The sequence below is a fragment of the Python bivittatus genome, unplaced genomic scaffold, assembly GCF_059951505.1.
Source record: "Python bivittatus isolate LINGU-HERP-01145 unplaced genomic scaffold, Pbiv_v1 ctg000700_np1212, whole genome shotgun sequence".
In the NCBI taxonomy this organism is placed as follows: domain Eukaryota; kingdom Metazoa; phylum Chordata; class Lepidosauria; order Squamata; family Pythonidae; genus Python; species Python bivittatus.
Window position 1 is genome coordinate 50,884,144 of NW_028277098.1, and position 20,387 is coordinate 50,904,530.

The 20,387-nt window shown below is 37.8% G+C and overlaps 1 protein-coding gene across 1 annotated transcript in view; it reads left to right on the plus strand.

Annotated features, from left to right (window-relative positions):
* ERI3 (ERI1 exoribonuclease family member 3) overlaps positions 1-20,387 on the plus strand; it is a 285,277-nt gene that overhangs the window by 49,107 nt on the left and 215,783 nt on the right. Inside the window, exon 4 of the mRNA XM_088154304.1 lies at positions 10,941-11,000. Within this exon, the coding sequence (XP_088010430.1) occupies positions 10,941-11,000 (60 nt within the window). The remainder of the gene's footprint in view (positions 1-10,940; positions 11,001-20,387) is intronic.

Sequence of the window (20,387 nt, forward strand, 5' to 3'; positions counted from 1 at the left end):
AGTCCAAGCCATTCCCAGCTTGGTTTCTCCCAGCCCCGAGCCTCAGTAAGAGGGCTGCCTCCTCTGCCTCCTCTTGAACTCACCCCCCCACCTATCTCCTCCCCCCATTTCTATCCTTTTGGCCGCAGAAAGCTTCTCGGGCCTTCTGAAGCATCACAAGAACAGCGTGCCCACCATTTTCCAAATAGTGTGCCCTGTTCTTGCAATGCTTCAGAAAGCCTTCGGAAAAGTTCTGAGGCCTTCTGAAGCATTGCGAGAAAAGGGCATGCTATTTGGAGAATGGTGCGAGTGGCTTTGGGAAGAAGACCTGATGCGGCCAGCAGATGCCTTGCATAGAACCAGGCCAGGCATGCCTTGTCAGCAGCAGGAGTAAGATGGCTAAAGTCAGCTGGGCATGGCAAGGCCTGCAAAGTGCAGGGCTGTGGGGGCTTTGCTCAGTGGTGCTGGGGTGGATGGCTGCAGTGCGGGGCTTGAGGCAGCACTCCTCAGCAGCACTGGGGCTGCAGTAGAGGCTGGGGGCAATGGCAGCCAGCTGAGACTGCTGAAGGCCCTGGGTCTCTACTTCGGTTCCAGTGCTGCTGCTGAGGAGTGGCACTGGGCAGAGTGACCAAAAGGGCAGAAATGGGGGGGGGAGATAGGCAGGTGGGGGGAACTGAAGTGCCCCTGCAGTTGTAAGTATAGGCGGGCTGCCAAGCACCCAAATTTTGATCATGTGACTGTAGGGGCACTGCAGCAGCCGTAACTTCAGGGACTGGGCATAAGTACTATTCCTTTAGCGCCACCATAACGTCAAACGGTCACTGAATGAATGGTGGTAACTCAAGGACTACCTGTATCGCTTCTTTTCTATGTAAATTGCCAAGAGTCTGTTGAGATTCCAGTGGGCTAAAAATCTAATAAATCAATAACTCAATAAATATTTATAGTGTTCACTTTTCATCATTAAAAACCATCCCAAAGCATAAAGCAGACAATACGAACCATATGCAATTGGTTCAGTTCCAAAGCAAAACAATTGTTTAGATTTTTTTAAATATATATATAAAAATATTTTATATAAATAAAATAAAATAGAATATTTTTATAATATTTTGCTTTTATCTTTCTTGAACATATTTTCTTCCTGTTCTTATTATACGGTTTTGGTTTCTTGTCTAAATAGCTGTTTACAGTAACCTCCCTCTCCCTCCTTGCTCTGTATGTGTTTCTTCAACAGGATTGGTATTACTAAATGCTAGTAAAAGGTTTTGTCTCTGCACTTCTACTTATAAATGGTAAGCTTTATAGATCTCTTTGTCTGCACAGAAAGACCAGGTCTGATTATCTGATGGCATGCCACAGACAAGTGCTTATGTAATCAGGAAACTGTCTTGGATTAGAAATACGAGGGTGTATTAGATAAACGCCATAGGAAAATCCATGCTGTTGACATTGTCTTGGAAATTGCCTGGTCCTCTGCTCTCTTCTGTCTTTTCCTTTTCCACTAGGCAAAACTGCTGTGGCGAATTTACAAATTGTACTCCGTTGTCTAACTTTCTTCAATTATTTGAAAAAAAAAATGTCCTTCTCATTCCCTGTAGGAGTAAGAAATGTATTTTGCTGGAGTGGATTTGAGCTAGAAGGTGAAACTAGGTTTTCTGGTAGTTCTTAGATTATCCTTTGTCACTCATGAGACTAGAAATACTGTGCCAACAGGGGGAGCTGGAAGGCATAGTATCTTTTCCCCATAGTATATGTTATCCATGTCTGAAAGAATGTCAAACTTGCTTTCTTAACTGCTCTCAAAACCAAATGAGAAGAACTTCTGTTTTTGCATGGAACCAGAGAAACTTAAATGTGCACATATGCTATTAATCTTCTATATTTTCAATATAGCACAGGCTAAAATGAGTGAAAAATTTTTATTTATTTCAAAACCATGTTACACTATGGTTAGGGTAAAATATGTAACAGTTCCTATCTAATGTGTTCCAACCTAGTAGACACATTAAAACAGAGAAATCAGCTGACAAAAATCCCTCTCTAAAAAAGTCATGGCAAGGGAGATTGGGACTGACAAAAAATTGTTGGAATCACTTGTTCAAATTTAAACGCCTACCAGTCAATTTCCTGATTTTCCTATCTCAAATGGATGGGAAATTGTTAAGAATTATCAGGGATGTAGGCTAAACTGGAAAGTTAGAAAAAAAAATCTGGAAGATGTCAGTGTCAAATCACTTCCATACTGTTGCCAAAAATATAATATAAACATGTCCATGAATAGAGCTTCTGTATCTGGTCTGCAAAAATTGAGATGACTACAAGATGGCAGGAAAGATTTAGTTATGTATTTGTTATTGTTATCTAGCAGTTGTTTGGATTTTTGCAGTCCAGATATGGTAGCCCTGTCTACAATGTCACAAGGAGTCAAACTCAACTCAAGGAACATTTTTAATTCAAATTCCTCTTGTAAAGTAATCGGCCATATAGTTTCCAGGATTGCATGGCTGCTTTAGTGAGTCATAGATGGGTGTTGCACCTGCATGTTCTGAAGTACTTCTGAAACAAATCTGAAGCATTTATACAGATCTCCTATCAACAGTAAAGAAACGTACAGTATAAAGAAGGAAGTAGCAGGACACAAGTGAGCTTACATGTTTGTTTTCCTTTTAGAGTATGTTAGGCCTGTAGGCAGCTGGTATTACTTAATAAGAGTAATGTGAAATTATTTTTTGAAATATACATTGATTATTCTCTCACTCTCTTTCTAAAATCCCCCCTAATACTGACTTGATAAGGAATCCACATCTAGAAAAATTTTTAAAATCCCTAAAAATTTTACATATTACCATTCTAGAGAAGTTACATGCGAATGTAATTTTTTCATTAGAAGAAGTTTATTCAGCTGGTTAGGTATTTGCTATTCATTAGATGTAATTACAATTTAATTGGAGTTCTGTCTTTTCCCCTCACTCCTCAGTTTCAGTACTAGATTGCAGTAGAAATATAGCTTGCTAACAAGGCAGGGTTTTTAGTATTATTGTTATGAAGTCTTTGTATAGCAATATCAGAAAACATTTGCAAAGTTCCTTTTCAATAATCAATAGAAGCAGTGACAGAAGCAGATATTAATAAGTATAATTATTTGGGATTGCAAATAGGTAACAAGAGATAAGACAATAAAATAAACAAGGTAGGAAAAGCATGCAGAGCATGGCTTCTGGAATTCTTTCCAACCCCTTAATTATAGCTCTCGTGTGAGTCATGTGAATAGGAAAAAAGTGGGGGTTTGGAAGAAGTCACCAACATTTCAAGATGCCTCTGTTAAGGGGATGCATAGGGGGGATTTGTGGGGATAGGGATATTTTTTTTCCCATAGGCCCTGAAAAGTTCTGGAAAATTTTTGAATGATTCTTCTTTTGCCAGCTTTTCCTCCTGTACCAAATTTTCTAGGCACACATGTTCTTCTCTTTTTTGTTTTTTGTTTTTTTATTTTTAACTATGTGAGCCACCCAGAGTAATTTTGGAGTCAAGTGGTCTTCTAAATCTAAATAAATAAATTTACATTACATGAGTTAGTGTGGGATGAACATTAAGGTTTTCTGTCAATTGAGAACAGAGATTTGTCTTTTTATTCTTTCCAGCCATGTAGGAATGGAAAGAAACAATACAAAGTGCCCTGAACTATGTCCATAAATCAGCAGGACAACTTCCTGAAATTTATTTATTTATTTATTTATTTATTTATTTATTTATTTATTTCGATTTATACAGCTGCCCATCTCAACATCAGGACTCTGGGCAGCTAACAACAGTTAAAAAACACAGTATCCCAACAACATCACAATGTCACAATCAACACAAATCAGCAACCAAGGTAAGAAACCACAACCATCAGCACAACCATGCCAAAGGCTCTGCCTTTTATCTATCACTAATTATCTCAGAATGTTTTGTGTCCAGGAGTGACTGGGGATAGAGGAGACTGTTGCCTAAATATTACTTAATTACTTTCTGGAGTAGTACTTTTCATGAAGAAGAGTATGGAGATAACCTTAAAGAAGAAATTCAAGGGCAGATACATCAATATCAGTCCTGAAAGAGAAGAGTAGGTGAGAAAGAAACTCAAGATTGTCCTGTTTGGTATAAGATGTGGGAGAGAGAAACTCTGTCATGCTTTCAGGATTCTGTTACAGGTGGTCCTTGTTTAATGACCGCTCATTCAGCGATTGTTCAAACTTAAGATGGCGCTGAAGAAGTAGTTATGACCGGTCCTTGGAGTTCCGGCCATTGCAGCAGTCCTGCGGTCATGTGATTGTGATCTGGGTGCTTGGCACCCAGCTCATGATTATGAAGTCACAGCAAGCCGTGGTCACATGATGGTGATTTCCTACGTTCCCTGCTGGCTTCCCACAACCAAAGTCAGTGGGGAAGCCAACAGGAAGTCAGAAGTCACAGACACATGAGGTCCTTGCTTAATGACCCACGCGGTCCTTGTTTAACAACAGCAACTGGGACTGGTGGAACTGCTGTCGCTAAGTAGTGCAATCACGTGATATCACGCTTTATGACCACATTACTTAGCAAAGGCAATTTTGCTCCCAATTGCCATTGTTAACCAAGGACTACCTGTATTATACTCTGAAACAATAGAGTTCCAGCAGTCCTTGTGTAGTCTGTTTCTTGACCCAGCCTACTTTGAAGGGTTGACCTTTGGTGGGGAATAGCTTTGGTCTCCCTTTCAAATTAACCTAACTAGTGAGCTAGTATGATATCTAGTTATTTTATCTTATTCTAATTAAGAGTTGGTAGCATTAAGATTAGTAATTATATTAATTATGGATATGTGCGCCCTCTGCAGATTTACAGGACTTTTTCTTTAAATATGTTGCGGTGGCAGGGCTTAAAGCTCAGTGAAGCTGTGGACTGTGTTGGTGGTATCATAGACATTCCCCCAAGCTGGACAGGCCTTAACTGAGAGAACTGAACCGAGAGCAACTATATGTTCCAAATGTTGAAAACTAAAAAACAAACTTCTACACTGGATCAGCTGTTGCCTGGGTTAGGAAGGGCCATGTGTGATGCTATGGGTCATGGGTATCAGGTGACAAGTGGGCTACAGGGCTCAGGCTCAGTTTCTCTGCTGGGTGTCCAGGGCAAGGAACTACAAAGTTACTAGAGGGAAATCAGCAAAAAACGTGGACAGTAATGAGAAGAAATTATGAAATGCTATTATGAATCAAATCTATCGACTTTAGGTTTCCAGAAATAAATGTATGAAATCTGGAAAATAAAATCAGTTATCACAGAACAACATCTTATGGGTCAGGGACATTTCATATTCATTTTCAAATAATTAAAGAAGATTTGACTACAGAAAAGGAAAATGTGCTACAGAAACAAATGCAGTACAGGTAGTCCTCAACTTATGACCACAATAGGGACCATAAAAATTGTCATTAAGTGGTGTGGTCATTAAATGAGACATCACGTGATGGCACCTGATTTTACATTTTTGTGGCGGTTGTTAAGTGAATCACTGTGGTTGTTAAATGAATCATGTCATTAAGTGAATCATGCCATCACTAAGTGAATTGTGTGGTTCCCCATTGATTTTGCTTGTTGGAAGCCAGCTTGGAAGGTCACAAATGGCAATCACATGACCCCGGAACACTGCAACTGTTGTAAATACATGCTAGTTGCCAAGTGCCCGAATTTTGATCACGTGACTGTGGGAACATTGTGATGGACGTATGAGGACCAGTCATAAGTCACAGCGCTGTTATAACTGAACAGTTGCTAAACAAATGGTTGTAAGTCAAGGACTACCTGTACATAAACATCCATTTGGATGCAGCTGATGAAAATTTTGAATAGCCAATTCAAAATAATGAAAGAGAGCTACAGTTGTCTGAAAATCAGCAACTTAGAGAAAAAGTTTTTAAGTGCATGAAAGAAATTATAAGATAAAAATTATATTCATTGCAGTCTACTCAAAGAAAACATTTAAATGAAAATTTTCCATAATGCAAATACAGTTGCCCAATAAGTCATGACAAAAATTATTAAAGAGACTAATCTTGCACCTATGCTCTGTGAGCTTACCAGTATGCTTCTGGGTTCGTTTCAAGGTGATGGTGATGACCTATAAAACCCTTCATGGCATGGGACTGGGTTATTTGAGAGACCGCCTCTCCCCTATTATATCTACCTGTCTCATTGGTCCAGCAGGAGAAGCGTGCTCCGGGTCCCATCTGTTAGGGAATGTCATCTGGTGGGACCCAAGAAGACAGCCTTTTCTCTCATGATGCTTGCCCTTTGGAATATCATCCCTCTGGAAATTATATTGGCCCTGACCCTACTGGTCTTCCATCTATATACTACTAAAACTCTCATGTCTGTTTGTAACCTTTAACTGGGCAAAATGGTGCTTCATAGGCCAACCATTTTTGAACCAAGGTACCTCAAATGAGCCAACTTACAGAATGCATCCAAAATCCGAGACCCATGATTCCCATGGAATTGAAATTTGGCAAATTTTAGAAAACATTTTATGACATAAAATTTATTATAAAACATGTTATGACATAATACAAAATGTCGTAAAACATTTCCTGCCGTCAACTCCTGATGTTTGAGTTCAATATGAATAACATGGGGTATTTTCAAGGCAGATACATCTGTGAATATCTCCCTGAATTTTTAAGAAGTTTTCCACTGAAGGCACTACATTAGAAGCTCTGCCATTGTTGAAGGTACTGAGGAATCTGGTAAGGAAGTACCTCTGAAACGACCCAATGGGTCATGGGTTGTCTAGTAAGGCCTTAAAGACATGGCTTTGCCACTGGGCTTGGGGATCTGGGTGTGCAGTAGAGCCTGTACAGTAGTTGTGTTGAATGTTGACCATTTTGTTTTGTTTTGTATTGCTTTTAATTGTAAGCCACCCAGAGTCATGCATTTGAGGTGGGTGGCTATATACGTACGTACGTACATACATACATACATACATACATACAATAAACAGCCTTGTAAAAGTAATAACAATAGAACTGTGTTATAAATTGATAGCCAGCCATTCAACCAAAAATCAAATGCCAAAGTGGAAAATAAATCAATTTTGAAAATAATATTAGCAATCTACACAATTTAAAACAACACAACTAAAAATCAGAAAATAAAAACAAGTTTGAAAAAGTGATGAAATTTGAGCAGCAAAATAATTGCAGGAATTATGGAAGAATTAAAATAGCGGTAGCAACTTCTAAGAAAAAATGAATGGTATGAAAGTAGGATCAAGCAATTCCAGCAAAATAGTCAATTTCAAACAAATTGAGTTGTGTGCCAGTTGCACCCATTTCTGGATCAGGAGGCTCTGCTTGCAGTCACTCATGCCCTAATCACCTCCAGATTGGACTGTTGTAATGCGCTCTACGGGGGGGTGCCCTTGAAGAGTATCTGGAAACTTCAGCTGGTACAAAGTGGAGTGGTGTGGGCAGTTATGTATGGTCCTAGGACAGCACATGTTATACCTCTGCTCCATGAGCTGCACTGATTGCAAATTTGCTTCTAGGTTCAATTCAAGGGGCTGGTTTTAACCTTTAAAGTCCTTCATGGCATGGGACTGGGTTATTTGAGGGACTGCCTCTCCCTTATTATATCAGCCCATCCCATTAGATCTGGCAGAGAGGGCATGCTGCAGATACCATCTGCCAGGGATTTATATCTGATAGGTACCAGGTGGCAGGCCTTCTCTGCTGTGGCGCCTTCCTTATGGAATATTCCCCCCCCCCCCGAAATTAGGTTAACTTCATCTCTCTCGAAGTTCTGGAAGTCACTCAAGACCTGGTTATGTCACCAGGCTTGGAGGTCCCAGGGATACGGAGATATGTCTTGATGGCTCCACTATTGAGGTGGATATATTCATTCTCTCTCTGCCAGTGGTTTGTATATTTTTAATTTTAATTTACTTCTATTTTTTAATGTTGACTTTTTATACTTTTTTAATGTTTGTTTTTATGTATACATTGTTTTTTATTTGATTGTTGTATGCCACCTGGAGTTACTTTTTGTGAGATGGGCAGCTATATAAATGTGATTAGTAGATAAATAAATTAATAAATCAACATAATTTTTTCTAAGGCCTAACTAAAAACACAAAAACCGACTGAAACCCCTAAAAACAAGGAAAAACAACTGGAATTTTGGAAAAATAATGGGAATAATTAAATAAAACACAATGAAATCGGTTTCTGATATAGGAAAACAAGCAAAACCTAAACAAATGGAAAAATATTGTAGTAATAATAGCAATTGTAAAAGCACAAGCTAAGAGGATGAAGAATTGGAGTGCATCAGGAAAAGAAGGCTCATGGATTTTGGTTCAAACATCTATCCATTTTACATTCTTGTCTTACAAATCATTTCAATCAAACGTTACAGCAACGATCAATAGACTCACTACATCTGAATATTTCTGATCATGAAAGACAAAATTAAAGGAACAATATTCCAAAATTTTAATCCAATCATTTGCCTACAACATTCAAGTTGTTAACAGAAATAATTGCCAGTAACATCTGCAGACCCCTGATTTCAAATTCATTATACCCTATAGAGAAAAAGGGAATTTCAAAAATTCTAAGGGTACAAAAGACTAAATTTTGTTTGATAAAACAATTATTTAAAAACTCAAAATTGTGTCAAGCCAAACTTTATATGGCTTGACTTCATTTCAGAAAAGCATATAGCTCACTACTCCATTGTTGGATTTTAAAATGTTTGGACATCTTTGTAATTAATAAGAAAATTATAATGTTTAAATAATGCAGTAGAAAAAATATGGAAAAAAACACTGATGGCAAGCAAAGAAGAATTTGGAGAAATCAAATTCAGAAGAAGAATCTTTTAAGGAGACACTTTGTCTTCATTGCTTTTTAATATGATTCCACTTACGATCATTTTGAGTAAAACACCATCAGGTTATGAATTATCAAGGGACACAAGTCTCACATTTGCTTTACATTGACGATTTGAAACTATATGCAAAATCATCTAGAGAAATACAGTAGCTTTTAAATACAATTTGAGTCTTTAATGATTACATCAAAAAAATTGGCTTGAATAAATAGGCAATACTGGCGATAAAAAAAAGAAAAAAATTAATACTTAGATGGAATTGAACTATGGAATCAAGATATAACAGTGAGGAAAGTGGTAAGTATCTGGATGTTGTAGAAACATAATATTTTGCATGCTTGAGTGAAAAAGAAAGCCAGCTTGGAATATCTGGCACAAGTTTAGAAAAGCATTGAAGCTGAACTGCGGTAATACAATCAAAGCCATTATCCTCTAATATACTACACAATAGGTATTGTTGACTGGACAAAAACTGAACTAGATGCTTTAGATCACAAGACCCCAAACTTACAACAATATATCACTACACCCAATAAGCAACTTAGATTGTATTTACCAAGGAAAATTGGTAGTCTTTAATTGCATGTGAGCCAGACAGTGGATGATGAAATCAGAGGTGTAAATGATTACATAAAAGCAAGCAAAGGGAGGATGTTAAAGTCTGCAAGGCAAACCTTTTGAATATGATGGAATACAGGACTGAACATTTACAACAGTGAATGAAAAATTGGAAAGATAAACCGCTGCATAGTCAATAGCTGAAAGAAAGTAGTAACAAAACTTGATAATGGCTTCAGATTGGATCCATCAAGAAGAAACGTAAGAATTACCATTTACAGCATAAAAACAAGCACTAGCAGCAAGTGCCACAAAAATGAACATTTAAAAAACAGGAAACAGCAAATGTAGATTATACAAAGGGTAAGTCAAGACTATTGACCACCTAAAAAGTGGTTGAAGCAACATTGCCCAGACATGATTGCATGGCAAAATGGTATGTTGGAATTGATGCCCCAGAATATTAGTATGACCGTATGTTGAAAGGGTGCTCCAGAATTACCATGTAAAAATGTTATGGAACTTCCAAATTCAGATTGACATCTGGAATGCAGTATGTTGGACATCACAGGAGTTGAAGAAAAGTAGGCTTTAGTAATAGACGTAGTAATGCCAAATGACAGCAGAGTGGCTCAAAAGGAACTGGAAAATATTGTAAAATATTGAGACTTCCTCAGTGAAATACAGATATTATGAAATAAGCCATCAACAGTTTTCCCCATAATCATTGCAGCATTAGGAACTATAGCAATAGAATTGTCAAAATAATTGAAAAAACTAGAATGATTTGACCTCACAGTATTTAGTTTACAAAAAACAGCCTTGCTCTGAACCACATAGATATTTATAGTAGTATTTTTAGAATTCTTAGGCTTTGGGATAAAGCTTGAATTGTCCCTAAATTACCAGCAATTCCAAAACTGTAGTTCTGTGACAAAGAGATACTGGTGGGAGAGTGGGGGGGACAACATGTTTCATCAACAGGTGTTCTGTGTAGCTCTGGAAAGGAACATAGAAGGCGTTTAGTCTAATTCCTTGAACTAAAGAAAATGGATTCTCCTGGGTCAGCACTGCAAACATGTTGGTTTGTTTTAAGATTTTTGTGTACAACAAAGTGAAAGGGAATAACAGCAGTGATATAGGATAAAGTTATTAATAGAAATATAATGGTTTCAGCAGGCCTTCAAGGAAAGAAATTTGCTCATCCATCTGACTTAGAAAAGAGTTCTATTTTCATCAGCTACAATAGTCAATTATATCCTGTTTGTGTTTAAGAACTCCAGTAAAGAAAATAAAAGATAGTGTTTAAATATTTACTTTTTAATGTTTTACAATACTCTTGCTAGCATTTTAGCATTAGTATTTAGTATTTTAGAAAATCAATGAAAGCAGCAGCAAAAAAAGGGGGGGGATGGAAGTGATCTATCCTTTTTCCATGGCCCTTTAATTTTTCACTGATACGTGTTTTCTGCATTCTTTTGTTTCAGCTGACTGGAATTATTCAAGCCATGGTGGATGGACAGCCTAGTCTTCAGCAAGTGCTTGAGGTAAGCAGAACAACCTTTCGTTCCTGACCCCTGACCCTATTTCTCCCTTCTCCCTTCTTCTTCCTGTGTATTGAACCACATAATTTGACTATGATTACAGCTTCATTAGAATAACATTTGCTGTCACATCAGTGGCATGCTGTTGTGAATATTGAACCATTGATCTGTCATTTCCAGCTGTTCGTGTCAAAGGTGTTCAACTCTTGCCAGAAGTCATGAGGGGAGGCATATGTAGGAGGAATTCTCTTACTGGAGATGGTCTTCAGTGTTACATTAACAATACTGCATGGAAGAGAATAGATAATATACATATCAATTTAAATATTTAGTAATAAACCATTTTATATAAGGTGTCTGAATATAGGACATAGTCTTAATAATGCCATTTGCTTAATGTAGCATCCTTTAAACGTTTAAAGCTTAATTAGCTGAAAGTATTTTCACAATCAATAGCTTTTGGTGTTTGGTCTCTGTGAATGGAATTCTTCAAGAGGTGAATCCTACCTGACTATGGTGTGATGCTTTGCTCCCTTCAGGATTTGGGCCTAATAGTTCTTGATCAAGATAATTGCAACCACAGCTGCGTGAGGAAATCTGATTAAAGGCTGAAGTTGCATTCCCTTGCTTCAGTGATAATATGGAATTGCTTGGTGAAGGGAAAAGAGACAGCTGGGTATCCTGAATGACATTCAATAGTGAGCCTTCCTCCCTGCTCCACTGGGATCTGCTTCAACTCATCTTGGGGAGAAGGCCTATCTTTTATCTTCTCATTAATAGGGGAACTAACCTTAATAGTTTGTTCACAACCCATGGGATCTCATTCCTTCATCAGAGCTATGAACAAAGCCCAAGAGGACTCTGCCTCCTGTTAATTTAGTTAGTACTCATGCTGTAATACAGTTCAATACAAGGCAGAGAAAGGAACTTATATATTTTGGCCTATACAGAATAAATATACTTTTTACTATTGTATGGAAGGGCAATGCCAATTTATTATGGTGGCATTTGAAAATTTGAAACTGTAACAAAGGGTTGATGCCCTCTGTAAAATACAGAAAACTGTATTACATTGACTGTAATATCATCACTCAAGCCATTGTTCCATCTAGTTCACTGCTTATTGTCTATACTGACTGGCAGGATTTTTTTCAGGGTTTCAGCCATGAGTTTTTGCCGGTCCTACCAGGAAGTATCAGGATTGAAATGCATGTTCTACCACCGAGCTATAGCCCTATAGATCATCCCTCTTTATAAATGTATGTTGCACCCTGAACATCTTGTACATTGAATCATGTCTTAATTTATTATAATTCTTAGTTGCCTAGAGTTTTATGATTTTGGCAGTGTATAAATCTTTAAAATAAATAAGTAATTCAACTTTTTCTCCTATATCAATGGTTTCTAAAATTAAATCACAGAGAAAAGGTATCCAGAATAATGACTGAACTTTTAGTGGCATACATAGCTACTTGTTCTTTCCCAGCATGAATATAGGTCTTCTTCTAATAATATCGTTCCCTTTCCCCCATTTGACACTCTTTTATTCAGTAAACCAATTAAAAAGTGGCTCTGCTTTTCCATTACTATTATTATAATCCCTGTTAACTGAGTATCTTTTAATAATGGTTATATTAATTAAATAGGAAAACTTTTTTTTCCCCTTTGAGCAGGCATTTGCACTGTTTTTATTAATTATGTGCTGTCAAGTCAGTGTTGAAATCTTAGCGACCACACAGATAGTTTTTCTCTGTGACAATCTCTCTTTAACCTGGTCTTTCAGGTCTTCCAACGGCGCTGCTACTGTAACTGAGTCCACCCACTTTGCAGTTGCATGTCCTCTTCTTCTCTTTCCTTCTACCTTTCACAGCATCAGAGCCTTCTCTGGAGAGTTAGGATTTGCACTATACCACAAACTATTTTAAATTCCTCTTGGTTTCAAAAGGATTTGTGACATGACGTAGAAAAGTAGCACAATTCCCAAAACTTCCTTTTAGTATGCAGAACTAGTAATGTAATTCTTTAAAACCAGGGCATAATAACTTGTTTTGGTAGCTGAACTGGTAAATATGTCATTGCATTTCTTGGAGTTTTCTTCATAATTTATCTTGAAATATGCAGATATGAATAAACTAAGTAATCTGCTTCATGTTGCAAGAAAATATGGAAAGTTGGTTTAGTTATTCCAGTAAAAGTGGAATTTAGCAGAATAGTTTGGCACAGTGCATTCTTAGTTAAACTATATTGGACACTGAAGCAGAAAATAAGAAACAAATGACATTCTTTTGAGATTATAATATATAGGGACCCATGATAAATAGAAAATATATAAAGGGGCCTTTACACTTGTGAGCTGCAGTGCTGATGGTATGTTTTTGTCAACCCTTTGAGGTAGGCAGGTCAGGAAATAAAAACCACAAGAAAAACTAGAATTCTATTTGCTGATACAGACTGTAGTAGAAGAATCTTAGAAGACTGATAGCCTTCCCTCCCCTTTATACAAAGAGAATCAAGGTGGGGCAATCTGGAGTTTCTTTCTTAGGCTTTCCTGTTTTCCCAGGCTAAGCTCATGTTACTAATGGTTGCCTCATATTTTTTTCAAGGCCATCTCTGTATTTCTCTAGAGCTTGTTTTTCTGCTTGAAAACAATGTGTATAACAAATGTAGATACTTGGTGCTTGAGAAAACAGTAAGAAGGCTGGGACAGTGAGTGGCCACACTTCAGCTCATAAAGCTTTCTTGGAGAAAATTTAGGAAATGCTACAGTATGGGAAACTACTTGCCACAAGAAAGAAAAAAGCAATGCAATAGATTTAGACCAGGAATGGGCAACTGTTTTTGGTTTGGGACCCAGATTTTGCTTTTGCATATTTTGTCAGTGATATCAGAGTGGGAAGGATTTAAAAGTAAACCTACATATATATGTGTTAGGAGGGTGGGGGTGGGTGGATTAAGGGACATACTAGATGTCAGAGGCTCTATTTTGCCTCTTATTCCCTTCCTTCCAAAAGCTTGGCCTGATTTTTATTTTTAAAGAAGCTTAATGGAAATCAAACTCCCCCAAAGAAAACCAAACTTAAATCTTCATTTGTTACTTCTACTCATTTCTGGAGGCTGCTGACCCCACATTGCTGGACTTTAGAAACAGGATTCAAGCTTTTGTACAAGAAACAAGTAAAAACTTCATATAAGGACTTGTGCAGGACTTAGAAGGAAGTGAGAGAATAGCTGTAGTGAGACCTATTAAACTACTCAATGAAAAATCTGGAAGAACAATTAACTCATAAAGTTCATGTTCTTCATTGTCTATATACTGAGAGTATACAATAAACAAGATGAATTTGAACTTTTAATACAGGAAGACAAATATGATGAAAGATGTAACTAAGTCCTAGTAGGATAATTCTCATGTTTGAAATATATAATTCAAGGATACAGCTTGGGTTCACAGGGAACAGAAGCAATAAGAAGAGAAGAATTATACAATATGCTAAAATATCTACACCTGCACAGAAATCCAAGTCAATGAACTCCCTGGAAATTGCTTTATATGAAGTGAGAATGAACTTCTGTACTATTGGAATTATAGTATACACTATTGATGCATTTGAAAGCATCTGGGTTATAATAAGCAGAAGAAGGTACATGGCCCACCTAGATAAGTCTTCCTATGAAGAGCAGAAGCTGGTGAGAATAAAAGGTTGGGTGACTAAAGTCCTGATAGAATTGTCTTCCACTCCTGTGACTCTGCAACCATGGACTTGACCCTGAAGCATGGATACAGCCACCAAACCTGTGGGAGCACAACTTTTCTAAGCTGAGCGCAGAGAGTGCAGAAAGGGAAAAGGACCGGATTGCTAAAAAGAATGTCTAATGTGAGGTTGTTTAAAGGTTGTTTGAAGAAGCTGTTGTTCCTTAATAGGCCAGCAACCACAATCTAATCTAAATAGTACCAGCTCAGTTTTCCTTGAGTGGAAGTAAGAGTTTCTTAGATAAAAGGATTTCTTTGGGCTAAGTTAGACCCTGAAACTATATCTATGACAATCAGATATGGATTGCCAGGGAACCAATAATTCTGTGATTACTCAGATAATCTGCCCTTTGCTAAAACTTCAACAATGTTTGCTATTTAAAGCAAATCTTGCTATAGATACTGAACCCCTTTACCTTGAATCTTGGGTTGGAACTTAATCATAACCATTCTGTAAATCCTTAACAGTGGTTTTTGACCCATGATTTTTTGATGGTGCCTCTTATATTGTTGTGTGAGACTTAAGGCAAGGAGAAGTTGTGGATGGTACTTTCCAAAGTCAAATCTCAGATAGTTCAAAAAGGCATCAGGTGCTAATGACTGGGGACTTGAATTACCCCAACATCTGCTGAGAAATATTCTGCCAAGCATGGTCTCACCAAGAAATTTCTGGTTTGTCTTAACAGCTAATTTCTTTAAAGGAGATAGATGGAGGAGTTCTAAGGTAATTAGCTATCCTTGATTTGATCCTAACCAATAGGAATGATCTAGTAGGTAAAGCGGGAATAGCAGGAACTTTGGAGGAAAAAATGGCTATGCAATTCTGGAATTATTGATTGAAGGAAAAATAAAGCTGAGCATAATCAATATAATTTGGACTTCAAGAAAGCAGATTTTATGTTTATTTATTAAATTTAATAAAATCAGAGTATATAGAGTAGGATTCCATGGCAGCAGAAGCTAATGGGAAAAGGTTGCTCAAGGTGGATGGGAGACACCAAAAGAGGCTCTAAAAACACAATCACAAATATTTCCAAAGGAAAAAAATACAGGACACCAGAAGTTGACCATGTAGAACATTTAATGAAGATCTGAAAATACAAAAGGGTTTGTATAAGAGATGGAAAGAGGGACAGGTCATCCACAAAAGGGAATACAGACAGCCCTGATTCATAATGAGTTCAGGTTAGCAAAAAGATACTTTTCAGTTGTGCTTAAAATAAAAGGAAGGGGAAAGAAACAGCACACCAATTGCTTAGTGAGGATGAACAAAAGATTAGCAGATTATAAAGATAGAATACTTAGCTCTTATTTTTGCTTAGTCTTCCCCAAGATAAAAAGGTGTATTCTACTGGGCAATTGTGAAGAGCTTGTTGAAAGAGCAGGATTGCAGTTTGACCTTGATAGATACATACTGTAGTCAGAGAATACCTCTTGACCTTGAATAAGTTCAAATCTTTAAGGCCAGATGGATTGCACTGTAGGGTACCAAAAAGGAGAAACAGGATTCAGAGAGTTATAGACAGTCTAGTATTGATACGTGAAAAAAATTCTAGTATAGATAATAAAGGAAGTGGTCTGTAAATAACCTGAGAAAATGTAGGATTGCTAAAATTCAGTATGGATTCTCAAGAACATACCTTATCGGACTAATCTTATTTCATTAAAAATAATTTCCTTAGTTTGTTCCTTAGGTTGTGGGAATGCTGTGAATACAGTGTATCTTGATTTTAACAAAATACCCCATGACACTTTTATTAATGAGCAATTACAAGCTGGATGGCAGTGGCTAGATGAGTTCAAACTGGCTTGAAAGCAATAGTCAAAGAGTGCTCATCAACATTTAAGATTGGGGTCAAGCATCCAGCTCTCCTTCAGAAGGTCTCAGTTCCTATAGTGAACAAATTGGTAAAATGGCACATTCTTTTTGCCTTGAAATTGAGCTAAGGGACATCCTCCATTCATTGTTTAGTGTGCTCTGACCATTTTTTGTAATTTTTGCACTTCCTTGATTTACTTGACTTCTCCTTCATCATCTTTGCCCAATTCTCAAGTTGAAGACTAAGAACCCATTTCTTTTTCAGAAGTCCTTAATTCCTACAGTGAATGAATTAATAGGATGGCACACACTTTTGGTCTAGAGGTTTAATAGGCATGCCAAATGGTAAAGGACTTGATATACTAGTTATTTCAAGATGCTACCACTTCACCAGTCCTAGAACAAAAACTTCCAGTCTTGCTAAAGAAATCAAAATATTTCTGGGAGAAGCCACTTATATCATATTAATTTCTTGTGAATCGATGAGAATCTTTATAGCGTAAAAGGAAAGGGATGCTCTTTCATATTCTAATAACACTATCTCCATTATAGTGGAGACATCACAATCAGGCTCCCACCATCAACAACCTTCTGCATCCTTGGACAAAGAAGGCAGAAAATTGGATAGTCGCAGATGCAAGTTATACTCTTCAGAGATTCTGTCTACAGTCGTGTGAAAAAGAAAGTACACCCTCTTTGAGTTCTATGGTTTTACGTATCAGGACATAATAAAAATCATTTGGTCCTTAGCAGTTCTCAAAAGTAGGTAAATACAACCTCAGATGAACAACAACATATGACATATTACACCATGTCATCATTTATTTTACAAAAAGAAAGCCAGAATGGAGAAGCCATGTGTGAAAAATTAAGTACCCCCTTACTGCTTCCAAAGGTATGAAGAGGCTAAGGTATGAAGTAGCAGCCAGGTGCTGCCAATCAAATGCCCTTGATCAGTTGATCATCAGCAAGTGTGACTACCTCTATAAAAGCCAAAGTTTTAGGAGTTTGCTGGTCTTGAGCATTGAGGTGTATGTTAATACAATGCCAAAGAGTAAAGACATCAGCAGTGATCTTAGAGAAGCAATTGTTGCTGCCCATCAATCTGTGAAGGGTTATAAGGCAATTTCCAAACAATTTAAAGTCCATCATTCTATACTGTGTGCACAATTATTAGGCAAGTGAGTATTTTGACCATATCATCATTTTTATGCATATTTTCCACCTCCAAGCTGTATAAACCTGAATGCTTATTGGATATAAGCATATCAGGTTATGTGTATTTGTGTAATGAGGGAGGGTGTGGCCTAAGGAGTTCAACACCCTATATCAAGGTGTGCATAATAATTAGGCATCTTCTTTTCCTCAGGCAAAATGGGCCAAAAAAGAGATTTAACTGACTGTGAAAAGTCAAAAATTGTAAAAAGTCTTTAAGAGGGATGCAGCACTCTTGAAATTGCTAAGATATTGGGGCGTGACCACAGAACCATCAAATGTTTTGTTGCAAATAGTTAACAGGGTCGCAAGAAATGTGTTGAGAAATAAAGACACAAATTAACTGCCAAAGATTTGAGAAGAATCAAACTTGAAGCTACCAGGAACCCATTATCCTCCAGTGCTGTCATATTCCAGAACTGCAACCTACCTGGAGTGCCAAGAAGTACAAGGTGTTCAGTGCTCAGAGACGTGGCCAAGGTAAGGAAGGCTGAAGCTCGACCACCACTGAACAGGACACATAAGTTGAAACGGCAAGACTGGGCCAAGAAATATCTGAAGACAGTTTTTTCAAAGGTTTTATGGACTGATGAGATGAGAGTGACTCTTGATGGACCAGATGGATGGGCCCGTGGCTGGATCAGTAATGGGCACAGAGCTCCACTTCGACTCAGATGCCAGCAAGGTGGAGGTGGGGTACTGGTATGGGCTGGTATTATTACAGATGAGCTAGTTGGACCTTTTTGGGTTGAAGATGCTCAAAATCAACTCCCAAACCTACTGCCAGTTTTTAGAAGACACTTTCTTCAAGCAGTGGTACAGGAAAAAGTCTGCATCTTTCAAAAAGACCATGCTGTTTATGCAGGACAATGCTCCATCGCATGCATCGAAGTACTCCACTGCATGGCTAGCTAGTAAAGGCCTCAAAGATGAAAGAATAATGACTTGGCCCCTTCCTCACCTGACCTAAACCCTGTTGAGAACTTGTGGGCCCTTCTCAAATGGGAGATTTACAGTGAAGGAAAACAGTATACCTCTCTGAACAGTGTCTGGGAGGCTGTGGTTGCTGCTGCACAAGAGGTTGATCGTCAACAGATCAAGAAACTGACAAGACTCCATGAATGGAAGGCTTATGACTGTTATTGCAAAGAAAGGGGGCTATATTGGTCACTGATTTTTTGTTTGAAATGTCAGAAATGTTTATTTGTAAATTTTGAGTTGTTTGTTTATTATTCTCACTTTAACAGATGAAAATAAACAAGTGAGATGGGGGAATTTTCATTTTTCATTTAGTTGCATAATAATTCTGCACACTAATAGTTGCCCAATAATTGTGCACACATAGATATGCTCCTAAGAAAGCCAAAACCTCACTTTTACTTTCTTAAATATTCAGGTTTGAGGTTTATTAACATTTTGGATTGACTGAGAGCACTGTAGTTGTTCAATAATGAAATTCATCCTCAAAAATACAACTTGCCTAATAATTGTGCACGCAGTGTACAGTGAGGAAGATTATTCACAAGTGGAAAACATTCAAGACAGTTGCCAATCTTTCCAGGAGTGGATGTCCCAGGAAATTCACCCAAGGTCAGACCGTGCAATGCTTAGAGAAATTGCAAAAAATCCAAGAGTTACATCTCAGACTCTACAGGCCTCAGTTAGCATGTGAAATGTTAAAGTTCATGACAGTACAATTAGAAAAAGACTGAACAAGTATGGTTTGTTTGGAAGGGTTGCCAGGAGAAAGCCTCTTCTCTCTAAAAAGAACATGGCAGCACAGCTTCGGTTTGCAAAGTTGCATCTGAACAAGTCACAAGACTTCTGGAACACTGTCCTTTGGACAGACGAGACCAAAGTGTAGATGTTTGGCCATAATGCACAGCGCCACGTTTGGTGAAAACCAAACACAGCATATCAGCACAAACATCTCATACCAACCGTCAAGCACGGTGGTGGAGGGGTGATGATTTGGGCTTGTTTTGCAGCCACAGGACCTGGGCACCTTGCAGTCATTGAGTTGACCATGAACTCCTCTGTATACCAAATTATTCTAGAGTCAAATATGAGGTCATCTGTCCGACAGCTAAAGCTTGGCCGACGTTGGGTCATGCAACAGGACTGTGATCCCAAGTACACCAGCAAATCTACAACAGAATGGGTAAAAAAGAAAAGAATCAAGATATCGCAACGGCCCAGTCAAAGTCCAGACCTCAACCCGATTGAAATGTTGTGGGACCTCAAGAGAGCTGTGCATAAACAAATGCCCACAAACCTCAATGAACTGAAGCAATGTTGTAAAGAAGAGTGAACCAAAATTCCTCCACAACAATGTGAGAGACTGATAAAGTCATACAGAAAATCATTACTTCAAGTTATTGCTGCTAAAGGTGGTTCTACAAGCTACTGAATCATAAGGTGTGCTTAGTTTTTCACACATGGCTTCTCCATTTTGGCTTTCTTTTTATAAAATAAATGATGACATGGTGTAATATGTCATGTGTTGTTGTTCATCTGAGGTTGTATTTACTACTTTTGAGAACTGCTAAGGACCAGATGATTTTTATTATGTCCTGATATGTAAAACCATAGAACTCAAAGAGGG